At 36.9% G+C, this 26076-nt stretch overlaps 2 protein-coding genes across 2 annotated transcripts; one reads left to right on the top strand and one right to left on the bottom strand.

Moving 5' to 3' along the window:
* Positions 1–6290: 6290 nt before the first annotated feature.
* On the bottom strand, positions 6291–10080 carry nts (neurotensin). Its single transcript, XM_017465550.3, has 4 exons — positions 9806–10080; positions 8812–8873; positions 6925–7137; positions 6291–6638 (listed from the first exon to the last, which is right to left on the bottom strand). The coding sequence occupies exons 1-4, from the start codon at positions 9864–9866 to the stop codon at positions 6501–6503; spliced, it is 474 nt and encodes a 157-aa protein (XP_017321039.1). The 5' UTR covers positions 9867–10080; the 3' UTR covers positions 6291–6500.
* A 3834-nt stretch (positions 10081–13914) lies between these two features.
* Positions 13915–24896, top strand: rassf9 (Ras association domain family member 9). Its single transcript, XM_017465137.3, has 2 exons — positions 13915–14156; positions 23197–24896. Exons 1-2 carry the CDS (start codon positions 14110–14112, stop codon positions 24464–24466), a joined length of 1317 nt encoding a protein of 438 aa, XP_017320626.1. The 5' UTR covers positions 13915–14109; the 3' UTR covers positions 24467–24896.
* Positions 24897–26076: the final 1180 nt, after the last annotated feature.

Below are 26076 nucleotides of genomic sequence, written 5' to 3'. Positions count from 1 at the left end.
TATGTGACTTTTTCTCTTTTCTCTTGTGACGAAGGGGTTCGCATTTGGCAGACAGCTTTATCCAGAGCGGCTTACATTCATCTTATTTATACAGCTGAGCAGTAGAGGGTTAAACGCCTTGCTCAAGGGCCCAAAAGTGGCAGTTTCTGGTGCTGGGATTTGAACTCATGATTAACCACTGAGCTACCACATCCCAGTGAAACAGCATGAAACAGGTTAGGTCCTGTCATCTTAACAGCTATAAACATTCCCTCACCAGACTCTCTTTCCATCTTGAAGTTATTAATACAAAAAAAAGGCAGTTTGTTTTGTTGTTTTTCCATCTTGAAAAATTTCTCACGGTGGAAAACTTAAAAGGACAGCTTTACCTCTAAGTGTTACAAAGACACTCTGACACTCTTGACTCCTTCCATAAATGTTAAACCAACATCCCTAAGCTTCACCATATCAGCAATTAGATGTTGATGTTTATTATATAACACAATTCATTAGATTATGTGGAGTTCCAGTAAATTAACTGCTATAGAAACGATAACATATTAGAACAAGTACATTACATGTAATATAGACCTTGCAGCCAGCACTACAGTATTGTCAGAGCTGCTGCTATAGAAAGTTATTAACAACTTCTGACCAACCAAAATCAAGCATTCAATAGTGTTGCGGTATAATGGAATAATTTTAATTAGCTTAGTCATAGATGATGTACATGATGAGGGAAGAACAAATTAATTCTAATATACTCCTGTGCTGTGGTGGTTGTTATCATCTCTCTGTCATCTTTCTGTTGTCATATCTAGCTAGGGTCCTTTCTCTTTCGTTCTCACCTCTTTCCATCTATCTCTGTTTCTCTCCTACAAAAATGGCTGCAGTTTCCCTCTCCATTCTAAAGGCCTTAATTAAAGATTAATGCTGGGGATTTCCCTGTGTGGAGAATGGAGATAACTCCTGTCCCTAGGCTTTTCGTTAAAAGTGAAGTGTTCAAGAAAGAAAGAAAGAAAAAGAAAGAGAGAGAGAGAGTCAGTAGTACAGAAAATAAAGCAGCTCTGACTTGCTACTGCTTTCTTCAAGCGACTAGAATGACAGGATGACTTGCAAAGCAGTAGTGCATGTGTGTGTGTGTGTGTGTGTGTGTGTGTGTGTGTGTGTGTGTGTGGAGCAAGGAGGAAAGTCATTTTAGCTATGGCAGACTAAAACTTAATCAGCTCATTTTAGGCCCCTCGTTGTCTCCCCTCACACCCTACAGGATAATTTATTATTATCTCAGTTGTCTTTAACAGGTCTTGGTCCAGCTCAGAAGAACTTGTCACGAACGGTCAACTCTCGAATATTTCAGCCCTTCACCCTTTTTCACCTACATTGAAAGCTCATAACAGCTTTCTATGATTTTCATAAGTATTTTATAAAACAATGCTGTAGGATTGGTTCAAAACCTGAGGTGCAGTGACATTTGAAGTTCATGCGATTTTTTCTCTTTACAATTGAGGTCATAAGTTCAAATAAGCCTTGCAGAATCTGCAAAATGTTCTTTCTCTTATTTTTTATTTAAATAAGTGGGGTCATTAAAATTGCATGTAGTTTTTTATTTAGTGTGTGTCATTACGTGGATGATCAACGACTGTTTTTATGTTTTGTGATAGTTTTTCATGAGTTCCTTGTTTGTCCTGAGCAGTTAAACTGCCCACTGTTCTTCAGAAAAATCCTCCAGGTCCTGCACATTCTTTGTTTGTCCAGCATCTTCTGCATATTTGACCAATTTCCAACCGTGGCTTTATGATGTTGAGATCCATCTTTTCACACTGAGGACTGTTGTATTTGTCTTTCTTTTTTCTTTCTTTTTTTTTTTTAATATTCTGATCTTGCAAGGTGTCCATTTGTCTTGACTGACCTATGAAGATTTGACAAATATTCTGTCAAGTATCTTAATTTTTCTATCTGCATTGCCATATTATCTATCTACTGTATTTCACATAGAAGTATGGAAATGGATGTTCCTCAACTAAATTGTTGGTATTCCATGTGCTCTGCAAAGATTATACAGCACCATTCATATACAACTTCACTTATTTAAGAAGCTTGTTTGTCAGCTGAATTAATTATTTTCCCTCAAACTAAAGTGGTAATCAAGTTTGCATTTCTAACACTGTTAGGATCCATTAATGTATCTACTACTTCACTTATTTGAGAAGCCCATATATCAGCTAAATGCATCGAAATTGAAGTTGATGCTTCAGATCTTAATGAACGCATTCTTCTAGACGAGGATTAAAATATTACACTAATAGTAACACAATAATAAGTGAGGACCTCTCTTCTCTCTTTCGTGTCAAGGCAGCCATACTATATGAAACTGCTCTTACATTATTATGAAGGCACAATGTCTAATAAAATGTTCCCTCCTTTTCATTTTTTGGATACTTGGAGTAGGCAAACACACTTACACAGGGGGTAGCTTTACCATCTTAGAGATCCAGGGTCCTGGGTTCCATCGTGTGTGTGTGTGTGTGTGTGTGTGTGTGTGTGTGTGTGTGTGTGTGTGTGTGTGTGTGTGTGTGTGTGTGTGTGTGTGAGAGAGAGAGAGAGAGAGAGAGAGAGAGAGAGAGAGAGAGAGAGAGTATTCTTGCTTTGTGGGAGAGACTGAATTCAGTTAGAGAAGATGTTAGGTTCGATTGAATCTATCCTGTGAGGAAATGTCACTTCACAATCTCCCTCCCTGTTCATCTCTGCACCCATATGCAGGCCCTAATTATTTACTGCGCTGTCATAGTACAAGGTCACGCTTGGTATACCACCATCCAATTCGCAAATCACATTTCTTACAAAGAGAACTAATCTAATTCTTTCAGAAGCAATTATCTTGATCTGAAGGCCTGCTCGAAGGTCCACCACCCTGCACAGATGAAGGTGATGACTTTCATTTAGTATCACGCTAAGAATGTGACAGAGCCCCATGGCTAACTTTAACTGTCAATCTTTAGCCCTGTCTGCAAAATTGAGGCGAATTAAAGAGCAACTCAGTTATGGATTGTGGCCAAAACAATTATGCACTATCAAGCACTAGCCTGGTTATAACAGATGATGCTGGGTGAGGACTAAATTTTCTTGGCATCCATCCACATGCATTTTTCAAGAACAGGAGTTGTTTTTTTCCCTTACATATAAGTAGAAACCACATAATGGTTCATGTCAACTATGGGTGAGATAATGAACAAATAAGACTGGATGCTGAAGGCAGCATAATATAAGTTTTACAAGATGCACTGATTGATTTCAGTAATTGGTTTCTTTTGTGGGATAGGGAGAAATGCACCAAGTATTACATGTACTGTACTTAGACACTGACAATAATGCAGTCTTATGTTTGAATGCAAGATAAATTGCAAAAATGATAAGACATATAAACTCTTTGTAGAGGTTTAGATCCATGTCTCTTCCTTTAACGTTTCTCTATTGCCATCTCCTGGCCTACATGAACAAACAGACTTGCTCAAATATGTTCAGTTACATTTTATTTTATCGGTTATAACCTAACTCAGATGCATTTGCATTTGACATTTGCTTTAAGCATGCTTTCATGTATCTGTGGCCAGATTGAGTAAATGGATTAATTACATGCAAATCTCCATTTTCTCTAACTACTTAGCTGCAATAGTACGTGTAAATAGATGCAGATAATTAAAGAAATGAAATCCAGGGTGCTCAGTGTGCCCCATTACATTAATGAGAGGGAAGCAAGCAGTGTGTGACTGATTAGTGATAATCAATCAGTTTGATATTGGTTTATAGCCATATAAATAAAGATCCAGTGATGTTTGTCTCATTTATAAATGTTCTAATTACACTGGGAACCTAAATGAATTTAGCTTTGTGTAATTTGGCTCGAAATACAGGTCTAAATGAGATCTGAGGTTTAACAGTCAAATTAAATCACACTGGCAGTAAAAAGTTTCAGAAAGTTTGCAATTAATGAGCACTTTTATAGTTTCATAATTAAACATACAGAATATAAAGAGTAACCAGGTTTAATAGAAATAAACCAATACAATATCTGTTAATAATTATTACAGTAACTGTATACAAAACTTTTGTAAGAGGCAGCTGTACTTGCTGTATCCTTTCTTCATATTAATTTATAGAAGTTCCTCTTAGATAGCTTAGACACCTTTCTTTGTACCTAAATAATAAGGCCACCCTATTACAGACAGCACTGCATCCTTCATATCCACATATCTCCTGCACAATCACTCTCAATGACTCTGAAAATGTCAAAGGATGTGTGTGTTTGGGAGGGATATAGAAGGTCTCAATTATTAAGTTGGATACGAATGGATTATTTCATCCATCCACCCATCCATGTTCTATACCGCTTAATCCTTTTCAGGGTCTCGGGGAAACCTGGAGCCTATCCCAGGGAGCATTGGGCACGAGGCGGGATACACCCTGGACAGGGTGCCAATCCCGAATGGATTATTTTTATTTGTAAATCATTCGTATGAGTGTTTACACAATGAAATTAATATTCGTGAAAATCCTGTAAATTCGGAAGAATATTCATATTCTCCCCGTGCTTCTGACTGTGTGCAAATTTACACATTAGAAGACTAACTAATGTAAACCGCTACTTGATCAACTTTAAATCATACCAAATGCATGCATTACTGCATATGGAATATACTGTCGAGATTAAATTGCTTTTGTAAATTACATTTACAATATTTAGCAGATACCCTTATCCAGCATGACTTATAAGAAGTGCTTTGTAGTCTCTATCAAAAACACATCCTCATGCTAGTTCACTAGGACAGGGATTAACAATACCACTGAGATCAAACTAATTATTCAATTAGGACTAAAGAAATGCTGGCATATAAACGAGGACTGGCCAGTCAGTCTGTGTATACTGTAGCCGTAAGCTGTAAACAAATACGTCAACTGATGGAAGATTTATTGTTCGCTTATTATTATTATTAATATGACATATTATTGAACATTTTTATTGGGAGTAGATGTGAGTCAAAATAATTTCCACTTCTGCATTTCAGTCTTTACCCTCATCTTTCATTTCATGCTCACAGTTGTCTGAGCACATGAACTTATATGGAGTTTTGTGGGAGTCACTACTCATGCAAATGAGCTGTGTCTGGAACTCACGTTGCATTTTATGGGTGATCAACATATGCATGTAAGTATGAAGAAAGACTTTTGAAAAACCATCAGAAAACTTTTGTTCAGCTTGGATTAAGCATACATTTACACACAACTAAAGGACTGATAAATGTCTATTTCGCAATAACTTTGCTCGGTGACGAATTGGTGATGTGAGATTTTAGGAAACTCATCTAAAGAGTTTAAGAAACAGTTTAAGCATGCTAACAACTCCCTTATTGACAAATCACATACATATCACATGTGATACATTATATATGTGATACAGTATAACATGGGTTATTCAACAAAATCTACAAAAAAAAAATTCTATGACCCTTTCTACTCCCGTACTTGATTTGTATATATATATATATATATATATATATATATATATATATATATATATATATATATATATATATATATATATATATATATATACATACATACATACACACACACACACACACACACACACACACACACACACACACACACACACACACACACATTTTTAATCAAACACTGTTCAACAGGTGAAACCTAATAAAGTAATTATATTACTGCTTTGTCTTTGGTATTTTGTATGTATATTTCTATGAGGTGTTTTTATTAAACTAATATGTAAACAAGAGTTAGTCAAGCATTAATGAATTGTCACTGATCAAAGGACTTGTTAACAGAAAGTAACAGAGTAACATCACACAAGTATTTTCATAGCCCACTGTACCCAGCACCCAGCCTTGCTGTATCATTATACCTCATTCCACATGTTTAACTACAAAGTAATCTTTTTTTTTTCTTAGGATTTATATTTAAATTTTCTACTCAGTGATCCATAGGTATGTCATGTTGCATTTTGTAATTAAGGGCTTGTTCAAGGACATCAATAACATTGATTAGAAGAATGAATACTGGGTAAAGTTGGGTAGCATCTTCTAGATGCAATTAAATTAACTAAACTCTGCTATATAAGCTAGCAACAATCCATCTGCAATCATTAAGCAGACCTAATAGCATTTAGTTTTTAAAAACAAACAGGAAAGAGAAATCTGTGTGAAATTATTACTTCAGTCAAATAACCAGGAGCATGTTTTGAGTAGTTGAACAATCATTTAATTACATCAATATATGTCATTGTAGTCATTAATATAAAGAAATAATCAGTGAACAAATATAGTACTATTTCAAGGAAATATACAGAGAATATAGGACAAGACTCTAGTGACAATAAGCTAAAGCAAACCAAAGTGAACACATAAACCAGCTAGTAGCACTTAGATATTACTACTGTGAAAATAGCAACATGTTCACATAGTGTAAAGTGTCTATGATTTTAGTGGCCATAGGGATCAGTAAAATGAATTTCGTTTCAGAATATATGGCTGTCTTGCTTTCTTGATGTGCAGTTGTCTCTTTAGAATATATGGAGATTTTCGTTTCAGTGGCCTGTCACTGTTCTGGTCCACTTCAAGGTATTCTTGGTCAAGCTGCAACAAGAGTCAGAGAAAGAAATATGTTCAGTTTTGATATACACATATACCCTTTGTTTGTGAAGGCGTAATGAAACTAATGTGGTCTGCTGTATAATTATTGTTCAACGGCTCAGGGCTAGATTTAAAGTTAAAGGCATGATGTGGTATAAAGATGTGCTAGTACTGTGAGTTTAAATTCTGTATCCGCAGAGTAGCAAGATGTAATTGCATGCAAACACATCTTCTTCTTCTTTTTTTTTTTTTTTTTTTTTTTTTTTTACGCATTCCCTCTTATACATACCTCTCTGGGCTGGAGGAGTCTGCAAAGGGTCAGGAGATCATACAGCTCCTGCGATGTTTGACTCACAGCAGTGGAGACCCTCTGGTCATAAGCTGGCTGGAACTTGTTTGCGTACCAGTCAGCCTGCCAGGGCTCACTAACCCTCGCCAGCATCCGGCACATGTTTAGCACAGGCATCTGCCACAGGGGGGAGCTGTGTCTGCTCTGTTGTACCTACAGACACGTACACAGAAAGAGAGAGAGAGAGAGAGAGAGAGAGAGAGAGAGAGAGATAGAGAGAATTGTATGTCAAGATTATTTCTGAACATTAAAGCAGTATTGTGCTCTACAGCAGCAAACCCACATCATACCCAGTTAAGGCTTGTTACCACTTCCACTAAAATTGTGCGTGTTTCTCTGCCTTCAGTGCACTCATTTTATTGCATCCACAGGACTAACTAACTTCATCTAAGACTGACATGCAGTCTATAAATCCTGTTTACTGCCCATGACTGTGTCAGGTCTATATTAAAACACTCAGGAATAGTAATAAGAAGCATAATAGAAACTGAAATAGTTTATAAATCCGTTTTCTATGCAATTAGCTCTGTTTAAAAATCAGAACATTTAAAACTTTCGATATTATGGCTGAGAAGGCAACTTGTTCTCTCTAGTTAAAAGACAAAAATGATATTCCCATGAGTGCTTTCAGACATAGGATGGTCAGCAGACTGCATATCTGATAGTCTGTACATTTCATTATACATCTGTATTTGATATATTTCAAAATTAATTTGACAAAATTATGTTGTATGTTTCTGTGTGCAAAGCACTTAAAGAAAGAAATTGCATTTCAAGCAAATCCCTTAAGTGAGAATGTGGTGCTTAATTTAATTCCAAGCTATTACTGAAATCAGTCTCATGTTTGATTGTGAGTAAATTGCATCAGTTAAACAAATGTGTCTGGAAACCAATGCAATCACTGATAAGTAGCACACTTCTTGGCTTACCCACACTCTCTATCAGCAATTGTGGACCAGAAACCGACAGCTATACATCATCACAACCAAACAAATGTCACCTTTTCATCAATAAACTGATAAGTGGCAAATGCACAAGAAGCAAATATAATGTATAAATCAGGGAGTCCTGATCTATAGATTAATTATTGGTGGCAGTAGGTCAATAATACGATAAATAAAGTGACTCTATGTATTTTCCAAAGAACTAGGTTATTACTTTTAGTTGTGCTCGCAGTACTGATAACTAGAGGATCTTTAAATCTTTAAAATGCATTCACACAGGTAATGAGCCTTAAAATATAATTAGGCTTTATTTCTGGCTGAATTCTCTCACTGTATTTGATGTCACAGTTTAATAATGTAAAGGTTCATAAAAATATACTGAGCATTAAATAGTATGTTCCATGGCACCAACTCAGTAGCACTCTGTATAAAGTTTAAGCATAATAACTACATCAATCAATTCAGGAAGTTTGGAAGCTTTTTTTTAGACAACACAAACTATAAAATGATAAATCTCACTTGTCTATTTAAATAGAAATGAGAATTCTAATTTATTGTCCTGAAGACAGAAGTCCCATCTCTAAAAAAAAAAAAAAAAAAAAAAAAACTGACATGATGAAAGTCCTACACTAAGGTTAGTCCATGTGTCCTTCTCTCAAAGGTCAAATCAATTCACCAAAGACTTCCTGCTGACATCTATAGTTACTTGAGGGCTGTTTTTGCTGGCTCTGTAAGCTGCCCCTATCCCAAATCTCTATTCATCAGCAAAACACTTTCACCAATCTCTCTACATGTGAAAGGTTTTAAGGATACCCAGACAGCACTTACAACGATTTGAGTCTTAGCAAGTGGCTTTCACAGTGAAACTATGGTAATACTCTACCTCTGAAGTAATGAGGCTGCTCAGTATCTGCTCTTCCATCGCCTCTTTGGCCTGATCAGCATCTGGGAAGAAATAACGATTACATTAGTTATCTACGGATATACCCTATGGAAGAAAACAAGTGAAAACTTAGCAAAGAGCCCATGAGAATATTATGGGGAAAAACAGCAGTTCCTATCCAAACTAATTGCAATAATTGCCCATCTTCACTCTTCACTTCACAAATCAAACAATTGTGTGATCTTTCCAACTTGGCCAGACGTGCCTAATACACACACTAACAGGCAGTGTTTTTATTTCACATAAAAAAGACAGTGAATTGCATGCCTTTTCAGATTTAACTGTTTCACAGACATAACCATTTTTGCAGCACAACTCTATTAGGTAAGGTTAGAGGAATTTATTACTTACAGAAAACTGAATCATAAAACTAAAATTTACTTAGTTTTATAAACTGAAACAAACTGATTTTATTTCTCTTTCCTTTTCTGTTCCTCTCTTTCTCTCTCTCTCTCTCTCTCTCTCTCTCTCTCTCTCTCTCTCTCTCTCTCTCTCTCTCTCTATCTATCTATCTGTCTACCTATCTATCTATCTATCTGTCTAACTCTGTGAGATGACTGATTTCATTTTGTAAGGACAATTAGGTATACCAACTACTGGAATAATAAATACAGATTAGAGGTGTTTTGCATCTGAGTAAAAATACAGAATTAAATATGCATCATATGCATGTTTTCTCTATACATATAAATGTTTTTAAGTAAATTAATGTCAACTTGTGTTCCAATAATTAAATAAACTACTCTGCTTATTTTCCCCACCCCTCATTTGCTCTACTTCCTGAGTTATTAGTAACTCTGTGAGTTAAAGTATGTAACTCAGCTTACGAATAATTTCTATATTTACTAATATTACCTGATGAAGAGAGTGTGATAGAAAAGCCCAAAACAAATTCTATGGGGTACTGATGACTGTGCAGTGATGAAGTGCCTACCTGAGCAGAGTCCATTGATGGTCAGAAAGAGAAAAACCACAAATGTCGACTGCACTGACATCTTGCTGACAATCCCACAAATGTTGTACCTTTAATCTAGGCCCAAGTCCATAAGGTTAGAGGTCAAGATTAGAAGGAGTGGAGAGAGTCAACAGAGTGAACAGGGCAAAGTAAAATGAGAGAGTGCAAGATCTGGAAACCAAGATGACTCCAACAGACACTTTTCTTTTGGTTCCTTATTCAGCCTGTCGTGCCGTGTGTCCTGTTGGCTTTTTCGGGAATCAACTGAGGAGCACTGGGCTCCATTCCACCCAGTATATAAGAGCTGGAGTGATGTCACAGGCTGCTTCATCCTACCTCCTCCCTCCCCTCTGCAGCTCTCTCCATCCTTCCCCATCTAGCCCGCTCTCCTATAAGCCCCGCGTCCAGCGTCTTCATGACATCAGATGACACAAAAGAAATACATGTCTGCCACTTTGCCAGTTGACGTCAAAACCTCTGTACCTGCTCATTTGATTATTTTTCCCTTTTTAGGATGTGAGATGCATAGTTGAGTTTGTGACATGTCCAAAAGGCATGCTGACTGGATGAGTTGTATGCATTAGTGCTCATTGAAAATATTTGGCACATCAATCTAAGAAAATATGAACATATTTTACCAAAATCACTTGGAAATATTTTTACTTTCTAGTCTTGCCTAAGCTATCTAAGTGCGAATATCACGTTGGGTAAGGAGTCAACAAATGTGGTTGTCAGTCTGCCAAATGATGGCTAAACCCTTGCTAGCTAAGTTTGATTTTCTCAAATAGTGAATGTGTAATATTTTTGGTAATGCTTTGGATAATTACATGCTCTATCAAAACAGACATATCCCTAATAAATCCAGCATCTGATACCATCTGTGAAAATGTCCATGATACTTCTGCACCATGACATCATCATCAAAACAGAGAGGAGTCCTTGCACACTCTGTATAGATGACAGCAGTTTTAGTCAACTGAAGAGAACTGAATGACTTATCTATTATTTCAGCACTGATTTTAATGCGAATAGAGTTCAGTCAAGTGGTGAGACACCCAGGCGCTCAGTGCACATAAACTGCCCAAAGCACGATAGCGTGCGCTTCCGGGTTGTCATTTACTGTTTTTACTTTTGACATGTGTGTTTTGTTTTGATTGCTGTCCTGTCTCCGCCCCTGCTATGTACAGTGCATCCGGAAAGTATTCGCAGCGCTTCACTTTTTCCACATTTTGTTATGTTACAGCCTTATTCTAATATGGATTAAATTCATCATTTTCCTCAAAATTCTACAAACAATACCCCATAATGACAACGTGAAAGAAGTTTGTTTGAAATCTTTGCAAATTTATTAAAAATAAAAAACAAAAAAAGCACATGTACATAAGTATTTACAGCCTTTGCTCAATACTTTGTTGAAGCACCTTTGGCACCAATTACAGCCTTAAGTCTTTTTGAGAATGATGCTACAAGCTTGGCACACCTATTTTTGGGCAGTTTCTCCCATTCTTCTTTCCAGGACCTCGCAAGCTCCATCAGGTTGGATGGGGAGCATCGGTGCACAGCCATTTTCAGTTCTGTCCAGAGATGTTCAATCGGGTTCAAGTCTGGGCTCTGGCTGGGCCACTCAAGGACATTCACAGAGTTGTCCTGTAGACACTCCTTTGTTATCTTGACTGTGTGCTTAGGGTCGTTGTCCTGTTGGAAGATGAACCTTCACCCCAGTCTGAGGTCCAGAGCACTCTGGAGCAGGTTTTCATAAAGGACGTCTCTGTACATTGCTGCATTCATCTTTCCCTCGATCCTGACTAGTCTCCCAGTTCCTGCCGCTGAAAAACATCCTCACAGCATGATGCTGCCAGCACCATGCTTCACTGTAGTGATGGTATTTTCCAGGAGTGGTGATGAGTGGTGCCTGGTTTCCTCCAGACATGACACTTGCCACTTAGGACAAAGAGATCAATCTTTGTTTCATCAGACCAGAGAATTTTTTTTTCTCATGGTCTGAGAGTCCTCCAGGCGGGCTGTCATGTGCCTTTTACTGAGGGGTGGCTTCCTTCTGGCCACTCTACCATACAGGCCTGATTGGTGGAGTGCTGCAGAGATGGTTGTTCTTCTGGAAGGTTCTCCTCTCTTCACAGAGACATGCTGGAGCTCTGTCAGAGTGACCATCAGGCTTTTGGTCACCTACCTGACTGAAGCCCAACTCCCCCGATCGCTCAGTTTGGCCGGACGGCCAGCTCTAGGAAGAGTCCTGCTCATTGGGACCTTCAATGCTGCAGAAATGTTTCTGTACCCTTCCCCAGATCTGTGCCTCGATACAATCCTGTCTCGGAGGTCTACAGACAGTTCCTTGGACTTCATGGTTTGGTTTGTGCTCTGACATGCATTGTTAACTGTGGGACCTTATATAGACAGGTGTGTGCTTTTCCAAATCATGTCCAATCAACTGAATTTACCACAGGTGGACTCCAATCAAGTTGTATTAACATCTCAAGGATGATCAGTGGAAACAGGATGCACTTGAGCTCAATTTTGAGTGTCATGGCAAAGGCTGTGAATACTTAGGTACATGTGCTTTTTTTTGTTTGTTTTTTACTTTTAATAAATTTGCAAAGATTTCAAACAAACTTCTTTCACGTGGTCATTATGGGGTATTGTTTGTAGAATTTTGAGGAAAATAATGAATTTAATCCATTTTGGAATAAGGCTGTAACATAACAAAATGTGGAAAAAGTGAAATGCTGTGAATACTTTCCAGATGCACTGTAATTGGTTCCTTCCTAATGTCTCAGCTGTTCTCGCCTCCCTCTTTGATTAGTTTGTATATTTAAACCCCTCCGTCTTTGTTCTAGGTGAAGTATTGTTTCTGTGTTTTGCCGCCAGTACTCTACCGAGCCGTTCTGTCCTTTGTTCCTTTATTGATCCTGTATTGTCCTTGTGTTTCTCGATTCCTGTCTAAGCCCTGTTTTGCCTGTTTGCTAATTGCCTGGCCCTTCGCCTGTTTTATGACTGTGGTTTTTCCCTACGATTTGGATTTGTCTGCCTGCCTCTCTTATTAAAAGCTTTAACTGCACTTGCATCCGTCTCCAATCCCTGATTACATGGCACTGTGTAATCAAAGTAACACATTTTATAATAACAATAATATTACATAATAATTTAATCAAAGTAATTAAATATTTCCCATTGTAAATATATAATTTTTTGATCAAGTGTCACAAATTGTTTTTCCCCTATAAATAGATTAGCATATGTTATAAATGTTGGCTGTGTGTTAGCCTGTAGTCTATCAATACAGGCAGGTATAAAGACTAACAAAGTGTTCATGGTCATTATTATAATTTGTATCTCTCATTTATTACATATTAAATGAAATTAAATGAATAAAAAATGATTTTAAGCAGTTGCTTTAGACAGTCAGTGTGTTGCTGTCTTTCAGTGAAGCTGGAAATGCAATTTTCTTTCCTTTTTACTTTTGGAGGTGATCTTTAAAATGCTATAACGTCACATGTTATTGAGATACAAGTTCAAAGGGAAACATATCTTAGTTCAGGAATGCCTGTAGTTTTCAGAAATGTATACAGAGGAAAATGGCAACATTTCAGCATGTGTATGAGTTTTTCCAGGACCACCACACAAGCAGGATCTGTTTTGGGGTTTGTTTGTTTGTTTGTTTGTTTTGTTGTTGTTCTTTTTTTAAATGGTTTCAATATGAATATGACCAGATTATTACCCTCCTCCAGACTTTGCTCTTTGCTGTAGAGAACGTCCACTAATGTCTTAACTGTTAGGAGAAATGGGTCTGTTGGAGATTAAAATCTCCATACATCCACGTTAAGTATTAGCACACTAGCTTTTGAGACTTTTCTGCTTCGACGCGCCCTCGTCGACTTGCCCTGGCTATTTTCCCTTAGGGGGAATCCCCATCGCCATTTTAAGGAGCCGTTAGTTTATCATATCATTAAGTTCGACTTTATAAAGAGAACAGGTCTACTTCCGGGCTATATACTAGAAAGAACCTTGTACTAAATAATAGAGTGTCCTTCAGACTAATGTGGCTTTTTTAAATACTATATAGTAGGGTAGTGTGTGAATTTGAGACGTAGCCCAACTCCCTCCTCGTAGTGGGACGGCCCATTGACACAGTAGGATATACCTCTGTTCACAAGTTGGGTAACTTTTCCCTCAGCAGGTACTGTACTGTAGACTGCGCTCTGTACTGCACTTGTGTGCTGGACGCGCGCGCGATGGCTCGGAACTGACTGCTTGTACACTGAAACACAATGGCGCCGTTTGGACGAAACTTTCTTAAAGCGCGATTGAAAAGCAGGTAGGAATTTCAAAACGACATTATAATTTCTTATATAAAGGTTGTTTTTTTAAAAACATTTTTTATAGACTACAAAAACAAAATCTTACGAATAAATATTTTCTTCTTATCTTATAATATGTTTGTTGGCACTGAGAGTGTTTTTGTGGTTGAAATGAAAATAATCCTTCGATTTTGTAATGAGATAACTTATTTACAGTACAGTGTTGTTGGATCATATGGAGGCTCGGGCTCGAGTTACTCCTCAGCTCTTGCTGTTCAGCTCACATAGATGCAGGTGTGTGTGTGTGTGTGTGTGTGTGTGTGTGTGTTTTAAAGGAAATCTCCACCCTGAAACATATTCAGTTTGTTAATATAGAAATTGTTGTGCATTGTTTAGAGGTTTGGTGTTAATCTGTTGGTTAATGCTGTATTTTGTTTAATCTTGTAAGAAGTTATCAGTTGTGTGCAGCTCAGACGTCACAGGGAGGACATTACGTCACACTTGTTTGTTTTTTTTTAGATTGTTGCTTGATTTTGCTGCGGTGATTTGGTGAAATTGCAATTATAAAAACACTTGTCTTTTACAGTGATGTGTATTGGTAAATTAGACATTTTAACTGTTCAATGCATGTGAATCACAGAGGCACTTGGCTGAATGTGCTTTGTGATGACATCACAGGATGTGTCTTGGCTCAAATATGTGGAATGTCTGCGGTAACTTTGAAAAATTGCAAGCGCTTCTGAATATTGAGGATTTTGCTTGTTTTTGCATTAATTTCTGTGATCGGAAAATCGTGAAATCCTGGAAGGACTGGCTAGCACAGACACAATGGTGTTTAATAGGGGAAAAAACAGTAATCTCAAACATGAGGCATATTGGTCAGGTTTCACTGTTAGCTCCTAAAAACAAAAGAAGCAATAGCTTCTTTCGTTTTTTTTCATTAACCATTTTAATGAGAAATCCAACAAAGAAGTAGTGGAGACAGGAAAACTCTGTCCAGCAGCTATAGAACACACTTGTACTGAGTTACAGCAGAGATTCAGCTTGTCTAGTTAGTGATTTATGCGAGACAGGCACAACGGTGTTGATGGTGGTATTAGTATGACAGTTGAAGCTTTGGAACCTGATCTGTTTGAGGAGAGTATACAGATGAGGCGGTGAGGAAACTGGGCAGACTGAAGGACTAAAGCACTGCTGCATCAATCTCATAAAGTAGAATTGAAGCAAAGACTTTATCCCACTGGCACTGCAATAAGCATGAGCATTGTGGGCAATGTTGGAAATCGTTAGCCAAAGTGAAAACTGACCAATATGTAAATGAGAGAAGCTTAACTCATTAAAAATAAATCTTGAACATCACTTGAAGATCAAATGTTTCAACCTCACACAATCTCAAAGAACCTCAAAGATCCTCATGATGTAATGGAGGGAATACCAGCCTCCATTGAGAATCTGGGTTATTCAGGTTATTCCTTTATTGTAGACTAATCTCTTTAAATCCAGCCTCCATTGAGAAACTGGGTTATTCAGGTTATTCGTTTATTGCAGACTGATCTCTTTAAAATGGGTTTTCTGAGAAGGGATGCTGTTATTAACATCTATATACTGTAATTATCTGTCCAATTTCCTTAAGGGCCTTGTTTAACAGTTGTGATGTCACAACAGTTGTGGTCCATTTGCCTTCTGTTCACAAACAAGTGTATTGATCCACACAGGTAAATAAATAGCTGCTCACTCTGGTAGCATGATGAAAATTCCCAATAATAAAGTGAGAACTACTATGTTGAATTTGTACAGTGCTAAATTAACCTATCTTAAGTTTAGACTTGAACTAGTCAGACTTTATGAGAAATTCACACAAATTCGAATGATCAAGACCAATGTGGTTGATTTATTTATTTTCTTCATTTGAATTAAGTTGTAAGAAAAAAAATACAATGCTAATCCCATCCCTAGCCTTAACATTGATATCTATTGATACAGCTTGATTGTTATGAATTTGTTGTTGTAGGCATTAACTTAAAGATTTAGACTTACAGAGTTTAATAATATTAATAATGTTAAATGAATGAATGGTGGCAAATTAAGTCCAGTCTTTTACCTAAATACCTGCCGTTTTGAATTAAAATGAACAGTGTTCAGTTTTGCCTGATGTTGCAGTCTCTGTGTGGACTTGCTGGTGATAATTCTTGCTATGTACATCATTACCATCCAGATGCATTTACAATACCTTCTGTGGAAAATATTTGTTTGTAGCAAGAGTACAAACACCTAATTTATGTCTAAGGGTGCAGGTACAACCTGTTTTAAACCTGCAGCATAATATTGCCTTCAGCATTAACACTGAATCAGTTTATGTAAGTAATAAAATACAATGGGTCAGGCTGGTATAGGAAAATAATCAACGACAGGCTTGTAGGATCCACTCAAAATTTTAATATGTCAATATTTTTTAAATAACAGCACATCACAAAATGACATAATTTTTGACCATTTATAGTTATGCTTAATGTGAAACATCTACGAAGCAAGTTAGTTCCTCTTATCACTTACATTATAACAGTTATACACAATTGTTCTCTCACTAGCCATGTTACTGAGAAACCACAAAGCCCTCTGTCCTGAAGACCTTCCCATGTCGATACACAAAGGAAAAACTTCACGTCTGACGGTTACAAAGCACTGACACTGGAGACTCCTTCCAAAAATGCTAAATAAAGTCTCCTCACAGACAACTACATTACTACTACACTACAAAGTACTACATTTTTCATTAGTCTCTTTGTTATAAAAAGTTGTTACTATAGAAGCTGGCACTACTGTAATTCAATTCAATTTTATTTGTATAGTGCTTTTTACAATGGTCATTGTCTCAACACCTTCTGACCAATCAGAATTGCTTCTCTTAAATGCTTAAGAGACATTTTGGATTTCCAACACTATTCATAGTTTTTTATGTATATATTTCAGCACAACCTTCTTTAAAGCAACACACACTGTAATTATCTCAAGTGTTAAGATGGAAAAACAGATCAGAGGTAACCCAACTCCCACCATCTGTTATTTTATGTGGTGCATGAAGACTGTCCTGTGTTGTTGGATCATTTTATTCATCAGCTTGTTTACTATGAAAATGCCTCAGCTATGATTTTTTTCCCTTTTGCAGCAGTCCATCAGAGCAGCCAGGGTTTGAAATAAATCACAGCTTTGCCACATGTGGTTATTATAAATGCTATATTATACACCTGTGTGTCCTCCATGTGTGCCAGTGAACATCAGTAGTCATTTTGTAAGCAATATGGCATATGTTGTCCTGATAGTTTATTATAATAGTTAGGTGATACATATTATTGTGACAGTTAAATTGCTTTGTTGTATCTCATTATACAAGTGAGTCCGTGGACAGAGCGTTAATCTCAGAGCATTAATCAAAGTTTTTGTAAGGCCAAACATGCTGAGCCATGAGCTCCCTCCTTACAGATTGTTTTGTCTCCTCTGAAGATGACTATCTGTTGAAGATGTTCCCTCTAAAGATCAACAACCATGTTTATCAGAATCCCTCATCGTTTTTAGGATAAGGCTCAAGACAGTCAGGAAAAGTGTTTCTTGTTGAAGTATCTGTAGTCAAAGCTGGCAACAAAATCCTATTATTTACGTTACACATTCAGTCGAGTAGTGATTACGGACTGACGTTACACATGTAGACATATATCTTTAAATGTTCTCTTTGTGGGTTATTAGTCTGTTTACACATTTCAAAGCACAAAGTTTACTTAACTTGCATAACTTTTCCTTGGGAAAGTACAGTTTATAGGGAGAGAATTTTTACTTTTATGCAAGTAAATTTTTAAAGACAAAAAAAATACTTTTGGCATCATTATATTCTGCCATATTCTTCTTGTTACATTTGTGTGGCTGAATCTCAATTGGAATTCTGTCGGGCATGTGGGCCCTATATTTTCTATGTTGTGAGCATATTTATTGAATAGGAAGTCAGTTGGGCTTTACTGTTCGCTCACTGTGGGTTTATTCCTGAGTGAATACACAACAATGAATACAAATATAAGTTGAAGATAGATTAAATGGATCATTAAATCATCATTAAATCATTAAAGTTTATCAAATATTTTGAAATGTGTTTGTTTTAAAACTTGACACTCGAGTTTATACAACTCAAAATTCAAAATGTTATATTTTTTTAAACAATTTGAAAGGTTTATTCACTATAACACTAAACACTGCTTACTGTACATCATGCATGTTGCCTAGTAAGAAGCAGAGAATGTAGATTATGTAATGTATAAGCTAGATTTAACATTCTTTCAAATAGAAAAGGTGCAAGCTAATGTTAATTATGGTGTAATACATGTGGCAATATGTTGCTTTAAAGCATTTATTTGCACTGAATTGCTGTGATCCCAACATCATTGTCATCATCACTGCTTTTTTTAACATAAACTAGAGATGCACCGATACTAAATTTCTCAGCCGATACCGATAACCGATTATTCAGAGTGATATCAGCCGATACCAATAGTGCTGCCTTTTATGCCTTCTTTTAAATAATTCATTAATAATAATTCATTCCACAATTCTGAAAGAAATTGAGTGGGAGGGGAGGGCAGTAGACTAGATTTCGCTGCTGCTAACTTCCGGTATAAAATTTTAGCAGTGCAGAGATTAAAGACATTACAAACTGCAGTTTTATCATCATTCCACACAAGATACATCTTCTTTACACGCAGCACGAAATCGATGTGTTTTCCGTTTTTGATTGACAGGATATAATCGGCCCTGATCACCAGATGGTTTAAAACTATCGGCCATAGCCGATAGCGGGAAAAATAGCCTTTATTGGCCGATATATCGGTGCATCTCTAACATAAACCCTTAGGAACTGATTCTACTTTTTCCATGATACCCGGAACTGATCCGATACTCACATCCTGTTAGTAACCATGGCGATGCAATGACAGCAAACAAGATGTAAAATGTGTTAAATCTGATTTAATACAGATACAGTCCATAATTACAAGGAAATATCATCTCCAATAGCAACGCTCAGTATCGGATCACTGTAATCATTTTCGTGATAATAATTTTCATGCATTTCCCACAAGTCTGTGTACCTCTCATCTTCACTCTTAATAAAAGAAATGCCTACAGAAAATCCCGATCAGTATGTTATATAATGTTATATAGTACAGTGCAAAAGACATTTTAAAAATATTTATTTATTTATTTATTTATTTATTTATTACAAATTTTGTGTGTCGTTTATTTTATGACTTCTACATTACTGAGTCAGTACAAAAACATTTTATCTTTACAAACATTAATTTTCCACCAAAAAAAAAAAATGTTGCAGGGAAAAAAAAACTTACAGTATTATAATAATGATAATGAGTCTTTATTGGTCACATATACATTTGCACAATGAAATTATTTTCTTCGCATACTCCAGCATGTCAAGAAGCTGGGGTCAGAGCGCTGGGTCAGCCATGATACAGCACCCTGGAGCAGATAGGGTTAAGGGCCTTGCTCAAGGGCCCAACAGTGGCAGCTTGGTAGTGCTGGGGTGTGAACCCCCAACCTGCTGATTAGTAACCCAGAACCTTAAGCACCAAGCCACCACTTGGTGTGTAACATGTAACAGGCCACTTTTTCGACAAAAAAAACCTGCTGGGTTTTGCATGCAAAAAAAGAAGCAAATATGACAGTCAAATTTTCCAGAAGAACTGTGGCAGATTCTCCAAGATGTTCAGTAAGATCTACCAGCTAATTTCCTTATAAAACTGCACAAATACCCTGTCCAGGGTGTACCCCACCTTGTGCCCGATGCTCCCTGGGGTGGGATCCGTCTTTCCCCGTGACCCTGAAAAGGAGTAAGCGGTAGAAGATGGATGGATGGATGGATGGATGGAACTGCACAAATTCCAACTGAGACTACCGACGTGATATTGAAAAAAATATTTGTCACACCAAATATTGGCTTTAGGTTTATTATTGCTTATTGCTCTTTCTAGTATCTTTTTTATGTAGAAACATTTAATTAAATTATTTTTGAAGACATCTTTACTTTTCTTTGCATGTCCTGACATCTGCACAGTGCTGTACATAAGTGACCTGTTGTAACTCACTCACCACTGATATATTTAACAACAATTGTGGTGGTACTGATTTTGTATGTTACAAGAATAAAAAAAGAAATTGAGGAATCAGTGATTAACTGACCAAGGGGATTACTACATCTAATGTACATGTAATATCATCTGAAAGATTGTTCTTTAAGCTAGAAAATACACTCATTACCATCTGAATGGCATTAATTATTTCTGCTTCATGGGCAAGCACAATGCTGGGTGTGGAGGAATTCAAGGTCTGTATTGCACTCAACATACAGTATGTCTCTAATGGTCACGCAAGCACAGCATTTGGTCACAACAGGAATAGTTGCTTGTATATTAAAGTAGACGAGTACAGTATTCTTTACTGTAGACTCCATGGGCACCTATTCCCTGTTTTGGGTTTCTCTGTAAATGTTCAGAGAACTGTTATTCCACATTTTTTTAAAAAAGTTTCCTATACCTCAGCTTCAAATTTCTATTTTTGTTCTGATACTGCCATGGAAATGTCTGCATTTGTTGGCAGGAAGTGTGTAACAGGATGCTGCTGGTGTCCACTGATTTTCACACAAGACAAACACAGGTGCTTCCATCCCCCCATTTGGTACTTTCCTGTATAAATATGTGCTTTGGAAAGCCAGTATTTGTATAGAGCAATATGTAACAAGTCTTTTTTTTTCTTTAGCTCTTTAAACTGTGCAGATGTATTTAGCATAGTTCACCATTGCACTGGATATTCTAATAGTTACTGGAAAACAGTAAAGCTAGCTCATAGTATTTACTGTCATGCTGAATTGGCATCAAAAAGAATGCCAACTCTAAAATCCCATTAAGTGTCCCACAGGCAGCAAAGACTAATGAATCAGTGATTGAGAAAATAAATTTATGGACAACAAACACAAACACAAATACAATGTCAATATTTCACACTTGATTGCTTTGTCCTAATTGTATGTGTCGAAATGCAAAGCACATATGTCATGCAATCATATGGATGTGTTGGTCAAACAAAATCAAATCAGCAACATTATCACATATTAATGCATGCATGATTTGATTGCCAGGCTAAGAATGTTAACTTCTGAACTAGCTGGTGCATGGTATAGAGTTGTTGGTGTGTGGTTTTATGTTCCTCTTTATTAGCACTTGAGACGAGAAGACTAAGATCTGAAGACGAGACGAGAAGATCTGGTGGAGGCCTTGAATAAGCATTGTGAAACCATTTCCTTATGTCTAATTTAGAAAAATTACCTAACTTCTATTGTTACACATATAAACACTGTTTAGACGTCAGTGAGGTAGTCATAGCAAATTCAAAACAGGTTTCTTTTAATGTCTTAAAGTTGATGTGACAGGTGTTGAGGAGGCACACTGGGTTTTTGGTTTAACATCAGTTAAAGAAATCAGAAATCACTAATTAGAACCTAAGAGATTAGAAATCACTAATTCACAGTATGACATGAAGCTAACAATAATAGCCTTTTCCCACCTTTACCACACATGCCCTAAAAGGATTAGCCTGGATTACAAGTAGTGGCTCACACAGCAATCATATACTGTATGACATGTCATGTACTGTTTAAAAGCTTAATACTTTATGTCATACAGAAAGACTATTTTACTTTACTAGGGTGTGAGAATTCAGACAGTACTGACTGCTGTATCCACACACTGAATTTAAAGAATGAATCTCACAACAGAAAGTATTCTGTTTTACCTGCATAGGATTTTTGACATCACCTTTAGCTGTTCACAGTAACATTGTTATTGTTTAAGCATTCTAATTAAATCAGAAGTATGAAATATTTCTCCCATGTCCTGGACATTACAAGTCTGTGGATTGCATTTGATTAAGCAGTCATAGGCAGTCTCTGTGTATGCAGGAGATATGCAAGTTGTTTGCTGTGTAAGTAGCTCAGGTATTTACTTGGCTCTATTGAACTCTCAGGATCTTCTAACCATTAACCAGCCACTCACATTGTTGCATACGTATTACATTCCTTTGGGGTCTTTTATCAAGGACTCACACAATATGCCACTTGTTTTTCTGTGCCAGGTGGAAACCTAGATAATGTTGTGCCCAGCTACAAGTCTGAAAAGGCCAGGTCAACAAGAAAGTTGTGCTGAAAAGTTTTTTTGTTTTGTTTTGATTTGTTATTTTTCAGTAGATTTGGTTTATGAAAATACAGATTCTAATTTTAATCACTCATGTCAAACATTGGTGCTTTTGTCACATTTAAAGACCATGACATTTCTATCTGACATGTATTTTTTTCACCCAGATAGAATACCATAATAATATAATACCATTTGTTCAGTCTTTTACTATTCAGGTCCTGGCCGGGAGTACCAGAGATTTTAATACTCAAAAGAAACTAAGGTTTTGAAACAAAATCTAGCCCTGTGTTGGTGAAAGAATAATCATATTCAGTTATCTGTGTGGAAAACTTGGTTGGAGAAGGGGTTATGATGCAGATTTCAATGAGGGGGAAGACTATTATTATATATTTTTTGTTATATATACTCTTATTTTTTAGTAACACACAATTTAAGACAGCAATACTGTGGAAACACTGCAGACACTGACTAGTGTTTATTGTATGTGATCTATCAAATCATTTCCCACTGATCTGTTTTGCTGGATTTTGTACTGTGCTGACAGACACAAAATAAATAACTACTGATAATTTCAGTTCTAATCAAAATAATTGAGATTATTACTTCAGCTACTATCATGTATGTACTTTAGCTACTATACGCTTTTACATGTGGTTACTTGTGTAATCAAATCAGTTTACATTTTAGTAGTCATTAATTTAGATTTTTGTATTTAAGCAATTTACGCATAGTTTTCTCTCATTTTCTTGCAGTTGCTGAATTGCCTCTAAGTAGTTCAGGTTTCATAATAATCTATTTGTTGTTCTTTCCTCAGGTCTAAAGAAACAGAGGAGACACCAACTAAAGAAATCCAAGTTTTAGTAGGCAAAGAGGAGAAAGTTGTTTCTGGTGTCACCAAGCACACAACTTGTGCTGATGTGGTTCAGGCTTTACTGGAAGACCATAAGACCATACCAGAAAGTAAAAGACTCCTGCATGGAGAGCCAAAAGAGTTCTGTCTCCTGGAGCGGTGGAAGGGGTTTGAGAGGGCTCTGCCTCCCCTCACACGTATCCTCCGCTTGTGGAATGCATGGGGTGATGAGAGACCCTTCATACAGTTTGTCTTAGTGAAGACTAGTGAGTTTGTAGCCAAAAGGGCTTCAAAGTCTAAGGGGCTCAGGTCTAAGAGATGGGAGCAGGGTCCAGTGCAGTATGCCAGGAACCTTCCTGTGGAGCGCCAGAAACGCATGGTGAAGAAGGCCTTTCGCAAACTGGAGAAAATGCAGAAGCCAGGAAGCTCAGAGGGTTCTGAGGAAATTGACAAAATGGTGCAACTTATCATCTCCCAGGACTACACCATACGACAGCAACTCCACCAGATACGAGAACTGGACCTGGAGCTCGAGCTTGTGGAGCAGCAGCTGAGAGAAAACTGTCTGCCTGATTCCAAGCTCACTGAGACTGCTAACAGCCAATTGCTTTCATTGTCTATATTCCAGGGTGAGGAGCAACTGCAGGAATACCTGTATACCAGTGATGGTATTGCACAACTGGACCTACAGGTGCTCAGACATCAGGAACTCATTGATGAGCTTTCTAGAGACATTGACCTGGAGCTGAGGAAAGCTGTTTCCATATTGGATACTGAGGAACTTGAGGGGGCAACAGCTGCAAATCCTGCTTTGGAATTTGACCCCATCTCTGCCCTGTCCTCTGCAGAATCTTTAGAGCTGGATACCTTGCAGAGTGAGTTGGAGGCAAGTATGAGAGCAGGAATTTCCCTCCACACCCAAACCCAGGACCTAGAAAAGGAGCTTCAGCATAATGCAACATTGCTGCAGACCAGAAACCAGGAATACCAGCACCTTATTGCCCAGCTGAGCTCAATGCAGCTGGAGGACTGTGCTGAGCCATCCATCCCTGCTTATCTGAAGAACCCAGTCAGGCCTGATGTGTCCCAGAAGACCACAGGGACACTTCGACAGAAACTTTCACCTAGTGATGTGACAGACACAGACTCAGACACTGGCATTAGTTCTACTCATAGTCAGGACTCACTGTCTCCTTGCGTGGACAGACAGCCCCCTCTGGACACTGATGTCTAAATGATGGACATGCAAATATACAATGCAAAGCCCACTTTGTCAGCTGGTCTTGATGAATAGGTGGTCTCCACGAAGGTCTTTATAATTAGGCTCTTTCAAAGAAGCTCTTTTTAATTAGAGCCTTGTTCAATTGATAGAAATAGATAAAATTGTGATGCATTAATAGCAATGAACATGTACAGCATGTGTAACATATGTAGCAGCCTTGCATAAGTGATGTAAGCCCCTCTATACACTGTATGGCCAAATGTTTGTGGACACCTGACCATCACACCCATATGTAGTTCTTCTCCAAACTGCTGCCACAAAGTTGGAAGCACACAATTGTATAGGATGTCTTTGTATGCTGTACCATTACAATTTCTCTCCAATCTAAGGGGCCCATTCCAAATGTTCCATTTTAAGAAAATCCTCATTTTTCACACTTTTTTTTTTTTTTTTACATCTTATTTATAAAGAATGTAAGTATTTAAAATATATATACAATAGATATAAATAAAATAGGCTTATAATTGAAAGTATAATTGTTTTATATTAAAACACACCACAGAATTTGTGTAGAACCTCTACCAACTTCTCAGAAATGCTTTTTTGTATAAACCATTTCTACACCATGTGGCCTGTTTCATAAAGTTATGATATTAACTAATACTTATTTGTACAGTAAAGACTGTGATAAACATACATGTAGTTTTATATTACTTAGAAAAGGTGACTTTATTTATTACATAAATGATTTTTTTAAATCACAGACTATTTCACAGATTTACAATGTATTCTTACATAGATGAGTTTAAATTGTCAAATTTCCACTTGGAGGATTTCATTTCTTTATTTGCCTTAAGATTTTTTTTTTTTTTCAATAAAATCAAATACAATAAAAAAATACAGTAAAATTGTGTAAACTTTCCTTTTTAGAATAGTCAAACACAACTACACTGTATCACTACAGCCTCTGTGGAAATGAAACAGCATATGCAGCAGGAATGCAGCTTAACTCAGGTGTAATGATGGGGTAAGTGAGGAATTCTAATTGAAACAGCACTGTACACCTCTTCAGTTCAGGCCAGGAAAGAGACATTTGAGCTGTTTGGCATGAAGTAATTCCCTCATTTTCTTTGTCTTTGAATGTGCAATAGGCCAATGCAATCTCATTAAAGTGCTGCTTTCATGCTATGTAATGTAATATTCTCCTGCTCACTCAAATAGGGTCGTTATTATTATATGTTATTGGGTTATCATGCACAATGTGTTGTCATGATAGGGGTGTTATAATGCTAATCAGAAGCTCATCAGGCTCAATACATATATATATATATATATATATATATATATATATATATATATATATATATACACACACACACACATATATATATATATATATATATATATATATATATATATATATATATACATACATACACACACACACACACACACACACACACATCATTCACACACATACATACACAATCGTATGAAAAAATAAGTACACCCCATGGAAATTGTTGGCTTTTTTGATATATTTAGACAAGCAAACATTTGATCATCTTTGAAACAGTGCCTATTTATGAAGTTGATATAGTCGAACAAAACCACAAGGAAAA

Source organism: Ictalurus punctatus, chromosome 4, assembly GCF_001660625.3.
Source record: "Ictalurus punctatus breed USDA103 chromosome 4, Coco_2.0, whole genome shotgun sequence".
NCBI lineage: Eukaryota > Metazoa > Chordata > Actinopteri > Siluriformes > Ictaluridae > Ictalurus > Ictalurus punctatus.
Note: the sequence above shows the minus strand (reverse complement) of the source record. Positions and strands in the feature narration are given on the sequence as shown.

Bases quoted from the DNA above. Each gene is read 5' to 3' on its own strand.
- nts (XM_017465550.3), bottom strand. From the start codon at position 9,866: ATGTCAGTGCAGTCGACATTTGTGGTTTTTCTCTTTCTGACCATCAAT. The intron at 7,138-8,811 runs GTAGAGTATTAC...ACGTGTCTGTAG, and splicing joins GCAGCCTCATTACTTCAGAG to GTACAACAGAGCAGACACAG. The intron at 6,639-6,924 runs GTATGTATAAGA...CTCTTGTTGCAG, and splicing joins GACTCCTCCAGCCCAGAGAG to CTTGACCAAGAATACCTTGA.
- rassf9 (XM_017465137.3), top strand. From the start codon at position 14,110: ATGGCGCCGTTTGGACGAAACTTTCTTAAAGCGCGATTGAAAAGCAG. The intron at 14,157-23,196 runs GTAGGAATTTCA...TTCTTTCCTCAG, and splicing joins AAAGCGCGATTGAAAAGCAG to GTCTAAAGAAACAGAGGAGA.